We start from the raw sequence: 7,284 nt of genomic DNA, 5'->3' as shown, positions 1-7,284 counted from the left end.
AAAGAAAGAAGAAAAAAATGAAGACAAAGCACAGCTCAGTTAGAAAACACTTTACTTATAAATTAGTTAGATTAATTCATGTCACAATAAAATGATTTGCCATCCCAGAGGGAGAGAGTGATCGCCGGAAGGCTTCAACATTCACCATTACCTAGGAACCTACGACACACTGAGAACATAAGGCAGTCATTACTGGATGCCCCTATTACTGGTTAGCATGGTGACAAGGAGGTGGTCCTATAAACAGTAACTATGTTCTTCACGCATGTTGCTAAGCAACAGACAACAGTACCCAAGACAAAGAACAATCTTGATAAAGTAGCAGTCTTACTGCAACATGGTTTTGCTTTTTTGACACTGAACATCTATCCAACCACTCAGAATACAATACTCAGTAAATATTCAGAAAAGCACTGGGATCCATATGATAAATGCAGAATCTCAGTGTTTGTTATCACAAAGGCTCAAACGTGGCATCCCCAGTGCGACGTGGCAATTCTGAAAAACTGTTCACATGAGACACAAGACTTGATTCTGTCCTAAACATGGAGACACTGGATATCAAAGTGACTTCATACAATATCAAAAGATCAGAATGTGACACAATTAAAAGGATTATGCAAAACCCTTTTAACAAAACGAGTGAAGTTACCATGATGCTGGTCAAAGAAGGGCACTGTGTGGAGGGACGTCAGAACAACACGACTTCTACAAAATCTAGTTTAACAACTGAGCTGGCTGACCAAAAACCACTGATACAAAGTTTGGCCAGGTTTTACAGTGGATACCATCCATATAGTTTTGATCCCAAAGTTTCTTAGCAGCATTCATGGAGCAGAATTTTGGCAAAATAAAAATCATGGCTACCATTGAAAACTACAATGGCCAAACTTTTTTTTTTTTCTAAGGTTCTGGGCCTACCCATTACAGTAAGAAGAGGATATTGTAATAATATCCATTAATCTTCAAAATAACAGTCCTCTCTATCTTGGACACACAAGAAAGTGACTATGTCAGGCACTGCAAAGAAATAGTAGTAATGCACCAAGCACTGAAATAATTTCAACAAGGCTTAAGTAAGAGTTTTCTCTAGGCCAACAGTTTCACTCCTGTGTTAGTATCACCAGAGCAATCATTTGATAAAGCTCCAGGAGTGTTGAGAATTTATTTGGGCTGCCCACTCAGTTACCCTAGAAAAGGCTTTTCTTTTTTCTTTTTGTTTGCATGTTGTATTATTATAAAAAGAGACATGCTGTTGAGAGTAAGCCCTTCCCCCCTTAACTGTGATGGCAGGCACAGGTGAGCTACAGTCATATATGTTTTTTCTGTTTACATTTGGTAACTGCAATCGTATAGTATGTATTCTGCCCTCAGCAGCAGTGTTATCGCTTTATTTATTAATACGTTGGTTTTAGTTTTCTGATGATTTCCTTCCACTGGCCACTGGTTTTTATTCATCCTCAGTCTGATTTGTGGCCATTTAAAATGCATACAATTTTACCCATCTACATTTGCTTTAGATAGGAACAGTGAAAGTTTTAAATTTTAGTTAGTGCTGCATGGTATTGCATTTGAAAGTTTGCCAGTCAGTTACATTTGTGTTTCTAGGGGAAAACTCCAACATCAGCCTCCAACAACAGCCTTATGTTTTTGAGCTCTGCTTATTAAAAACCAAACCCAAATAACAAACAAATTTCAAGGAAGATTGTGAATTTGGTAATCTACGACATTAAATAAGGTTAAGTAAGTAGTTTTTCTGATTTATGACAGCATGTGAGTGTAACTCCCCCACCACAAATAAATTCTCAACCTGTTGAAAACACTGATCATCCCTTTATAATACACTTGAATGGGCACCATACAAACCATCTGAATGTTGACATTTTCCTGTATAAGTACAACTTTCAAAGGCTAGGCTACATCAAGGCCAAGTAAAAGACCAATAAATAAAATTACTATAGAATTAATAAAACAAAGTTGTCCGTTAAAAGTTCTTTCAAAGATTTCCTTATCCGTCCGTTACTTGTGCTGCCCGCGGGCAAAGTGGCAGGCAAAGTCATACTTGCTCTTGCACTTGTGGCCGCAGATGTTGCACTGGAATGGGTTCTCGTAACCATGGCAACCCATGTGGATGGTGTAAAGGATGTTGTCGGGGAAGTAGATGTCACAGTGCTGGCAGTGATGCAGCATGTGGGGGTCCTGGAGTGGAGCGGAAAGGCCTGGAGCCGGCGTACTGGGTTGGCTGTTGGAGATACTAGGGGTGCTGGTGCGTCCACTGTGCTCGCTGCAGGGCCCCCCTCCAGGGCTGCAATTGCTGTGAGGAGGAGCCCGCGGCTCTGGGGTGATTGGGGAAGAGGATGAGGCATGGACCATGCTGGCCACGGGAGCTGTGGCAGGGTGCGGCTGCTGGATGAGGAAGGGCTTCTCGTCGACGATAGACTCTGCTCCTGGAGACATGGGTGGTTGAGTCTGGGCCTGGGACTCTGAAGGGAGGCTGGCCAACTGGCCTGCCAGGGTGGACAGCTGGTTCAGGGGGTTATCCATAACCATATCATGGTGATGGTGATTTTGATTTGCGGAGTGTCCATCCTCAACTGCTCGACTCTGATTATCATAGGTCTCCTGACGTAAATGGGGCAACTCGTGGGAGAAGTCGTTCACATTGTCAGCCTTGTGCACCACCATAGAAGGGGGGCTGAAGTTGATGAGGAGTCGGCGGCCGTAGCCCAATGAGCTGGCCTTCTTCTGTAAAACACTCAGCATCTTCTTATGGGAGAGTGAGCGAGCACCTTTCATTGGCAGGAGCTTGTGGCGTCGGCGGCGATGGTGCGACAAGTTGCTACGATCACTGCAGCGGAATGAACACAGCTCACACTTATAAGGCTTCTCACCTGTGTGCGACCGCATGTGGGCCTCCAGGTGGCGCTCGTAGGCTGAGGCAAACGGGCAGAGGTGGCAGCGGTGAGGTTTCTCTCCTGTTTAATTGAGGAAAAACAGGCTAAGTAACAAAACCATGTCACTGTCATCCACTTTAAAATGAGCTATTGACACGTACCTGTGTGAATTCGGATGTGCTCAATGAGTCTTGCTGTGCCTCTGGTGGCATAGTTGCAGTAGCGGCACTTGAGCTTCCCGTCATAGGTCCTCTCGAAACCATCTACCAGGATCCCTGAGCTGTCCTCCAGTGACATGTCCACTGACGGGTGATCCAGTCCATTCTGACTGCAGTCTGCATACAAGGACGAGCACATCAAAACTCAGATTATACTTTACTATCTAAGAAAACAAATGATTCATTCAATATATTATTTTCATGAACACTGTAGCGAATTTCACTTCAGTAATATTTGTGTTGAGCTGCATACAATAGCATTTGTGGCAGACTGATTGAAGGATGGTGAAGAAAGGATAAGGATGATCACTTGAGCAGTTACTCTCTATGATAACATTCATGGAAATGATAATTGTGTTAGGAACCTGAAGTCAGATCAAATTAAAAAGGTGACTCTTTCAGCTGTTTGCCTAAAAATACACTGAGTCCAATGGCACCAAACCCAGCCGCAGAAGGGTTTCACGTCAACAAATGACACATAACTAGTTTACCTGGTGGCAGCTCGTCAGCCTCCTTGACGCCGCTGACAGAGCCTGATATCATGTTGACATGTTGAGTCTGCTGACTCAGATACTCCTGGAAATCCTTCACAAAGTCAAGCGTGTCCGGCTTTTCTTCCCCCATTGAAAGAAAGTGATGCAAACGTCCAACCGACCACAATTACTGAAGAGCAAAGAGGAATCGGCGTGAGGTCCGGAAATGAACAAACACAACAACACAAAAACATAATGCAACCACTCACATCCGAAACAACTCAAAGTAGCACTGCCGCCAATGTTAGCTAGCACATCTAACTTACCTCCTCGAAGATAACTTGTTGGTTTAATGTAACCAGTTTTGTTTGTTTGTTTGTTTGTTTGTTTGGTCGGTTTTAAAGCCGTGTTGTGGCTATCCAGACACAAAGACAATATAATCCCGGAGATCTGTGATTGACAAGCAGGAAATCGGCGCGATCCGATGTCTGGTCGGTCGCTCCTACACACCGCTCCTCCTCATCCTCATCCTCATCCTCATCATCATCATCATCGTCATGTTGTTGCCAAAGCTACGTACGCTAAGTTACGATAGCCAGACAGCTAACGTTAGCTTATCTTGGAGAAAACATCTTTGTCAACAGAAACGCCAATAACTGTTCGACACTGGTCTTTATTTACATCCTCTGTACGCGTTTGACTAAGTCCTCTACAGCACTACTAGTTTTAAATCCGTCTTTCAGTGGAGACACTTGAAAAGACAACCTGCTAAATCAAAACAATAAAAAACCCAGTGTAAGGGGTGAAAGTTCACTGCGTGTGCGCCGGTGAAATCCGTCCCGCCACCAGCTCAACGTACCCGCCAAGAAAGGTTCCCAACCTGTAAGGCTGTAACTTTGGCTAAAATATAGCTACACGGTTGCCCGCGTGGTATAAAATCAATAAAAACATTAAAAGTGGACATTTTTAAAGTATAACATGACTCGACAACACGCCTCTTTGCCAGCGTGCCACAGAGAATCCGGTAAGATACAGTTTATATCAGTATCATGTAACGCTATTATTTACACATACATAAAGCAAACTTTATCCAGCTAGCTAGAAACTACCTTTGACAGAGGAGATTATTTTAATGGGCCTGAAGGTGATGTGCCAGTGTTTTACTGGCTTTAATGGCTTTATGATAAAATATAGAACTGTTATTGTACTATATATTCTATATTCTATATTTCAAAACATGTTATATATTATGTTTTTACACATTAACACAATTGAATGTATTCCTACTAAATGTTTCCACACATTCAGATATGGTGATGCACAGCTACAATGCTTTGGTCCCTATATTCAATTCATTTCAATTCAATTTTATTTGTATAGCGCCAATTCATAACAGAAGTTATCTCAGGACACTTTTCAAATAGAGCAGGTCTAGACCGAACTCTTTAACATTAATTACAGAGACCCAACAGTACCACCATGAGCAAGCACTTGGCGACAAGGGCAAGGAAAAACTGCCTGTTAAAAGGCAGAAACCTAGGACAGATCCTCCGGCTCTAGGTGGGTGGTCGTCTGTCTCGACCAGTTGGGGTGAGAGAGAGAGAGAGAGAGAGAGAGAGAGAGAGAGAGAGAGAGAGCGACAGACAGACAGACAGACGCACAGCAACAACAGTATTGGCAATGGCAGTAAGCAGGACCATGGCAGGAGGCTCCACCAGGATCCACGAGAACCTGCGAGACGAGAAAGCACAAGAACTCCGGGGAAGAAGTGGAGTTAGTAACATGCATTAAAGGGACATGAATGAGTGCAGAAAGAGAGAGGAAGAGAGTAGCTCAGTGCACCATGGGAAATCCCCGATAGTCTAGGCCTATAGCAGCATAACTAAGGGATGGTTCAGGACTCACCTGATCCAGCCCTAACTATAAGCTTTATCAGAGGAATGTCTTATTGACTCCATAATATATGATATTAAGACAGCAAACATTGTCTCAAAGTATGTACAGTTTTTTATTGGCACAGCCCTTATGGTGAGTCCCTACCAGTGAGTTGGTGTTAAACATCAGCATTTAACTGTCCAAGTATAGGCTTAGACGTGAAGGAACTTGTTTTTTTAGACAGCCCCTAGAGTATTAACACCCCTCTCTTACCACCAGCTAATGAAGTCAACTGATACCATATCTACTCACATCCGTGACATGACACACTTTCATATGTACAGCTCACAATTGTGCGCAAGTGGCAAATGAGCCACAACAATTGCATTACTTTCAAAAGCTATCGACTCATTCATGTTTTATCACAATCAATAATTTACCAGTAAGCGCTCGGTGAAGATCGCATTGCCCCATTTGTGTCAAAGTTGTAGGAAAACCACTGAGGAGTAGATGATAAACGACCAAGTTGAGTGAGACTGCTGTATCCTTTTACCACATTACAACTGCAACTGTCAGAGCAGTAGCATTACAGCAGTAATGTAAACCTGCTGCCAGCTAATACTTTACTTTGTAACATGAGTCACTCATTTGGGGTTGAAAATACACCCGTGTACACCATATTCACTACCTGGACTTGTTTATGATGTGTTTGTGTGTCACATTAGAGAATTGTAACACACTATTCTAACATTTTTTGACAGTTACTTTGGTCCTGCATGTACACCTGCTGTTGCCTGTCCAAATTTGAGTACAGTTATCTGGACACTAGATGGCGCACATGTCTCAGTAATGAAAGAAGTACTTTCCATTCTGCCACACACTGTTGTGAGACTCAAGCACTCTACATGACACAAGACACAAAGCTAACACACGTAGGCTACTATTCTTTGTAAGTCCTAGTCTTACAGAAGAGGCTTGACTCATCAAGATTACACAGATCGTGGCTATCACTGCACAGACAATGAAAGCTCAGTGTACAGTCAGCTAGTGAGTCTTGTCTATGTAAGCTGCCAGTCCCCAGGGACAGCATGTACAGGACCAGTGGAAGATGTGACAGTTGCCCCCATCAGTTGAACCATGACCGCCGGAGCGGCCAATTACATCACCTTCTAACAGCCTGTCCACACTAATGTTATTTTATTGCAATTTAATTATGCTCAGGTTTCCACCGGGGCCAGATCCTGTTGAATAATTTACACACAGCCACAATGATTTGTCGGCAGGAAAAGACAAAGTGCGCACTTCTCGGTGCTCTCATTTGTTTCAGTAGTTTTGTTTTTAATTCCTACGATATAAATCATTAAAACAATAATCTTATGTTGTATTTCTAACGAAGCTTTTGCTGCAGAACTAATAGTGCCTTTGCTTTGAAGGACAGATTTATTAAGCCTAAAAATACTTAAGGAAATAATTGGTCAAACTTCATTTTGCATTAATGACATGTCCACTGCACGATATATTAAGCTGTTCTTTTAAAGGGCAGTGAGCATGTATTAATGAGACTGAGAGCAGGTAATACTCTAAAAGGGCTTACTAGGGCTGGCATTTACACCCAATAATGCTGTGGTCACTGATGGAAACTTCCTATACTTCAGTTTAAAAAAAAAAACATGTTGGTCATTGAATGCCATTAATACAATTACATAATATCTAATGTAATATAAATACAACCTGTTTATCTAAAATTTCAGTCTATTTTGATACAATTACTCATATACTTAACATTTGTAAAGGTCTGACTTGAACTCAAAACCTTTAGAATAC

The 7,284-nt window shown here is 42.2% G+C and overlaps 1 protein-coding gene across 1 annotated transcript; it reads right to left on the bottom strand.

Annotated features, from left to right (window-relative positions):
* Nucleotides 1-35: 35 nt before the first annotated feature.
* ikzf5 (IKAROS family zinc finger 5) lies at nt 36-4,429 on the bottom strand. The gene is made up of 4 exons (XM_051427793.1): nt 3,912-4,429; nt 3,604-3,775; nt 3,056-3,229; nt 36-2,975 (listed from the first exon to the last, which is right to left on the bottom strand). The coding sequence occupies exons 2-4, from the start codon at nt 3,734-3,736 to the stop codon at nt 2,020-2,022; spliced, it is 1,263 nt and encodes a 420-aa protein (XP_051283753.1). The 5' UTR covers nt 3,737-3,775; nt 3,912-4,429; the 3' UTR covers nt 36-2,019.
* Between the last annotated feature and the right edge of the window lie 2,855 nt (nt 4,430-7,284).

The sequence above is a fragment of the Dicentrarchus labrax genome, unplaced genomic scaffold (genome assembly GCF_905237075.1).
Source record: "Dicentrarchus labrax unplaced genomic scaffold, dlabrax2021, whole genome shotgun sequence".
Classification (NCBI taxonomy): domain Eukaryota; kingdom Metazoa; phylum Chordata; class Actinopteri; family Moronidae; genus Dicentrarchus; species Dicentrarchus labrax.
This window is presented reverse-complemented; position numbering and strand designations above follow the sequence as displayed.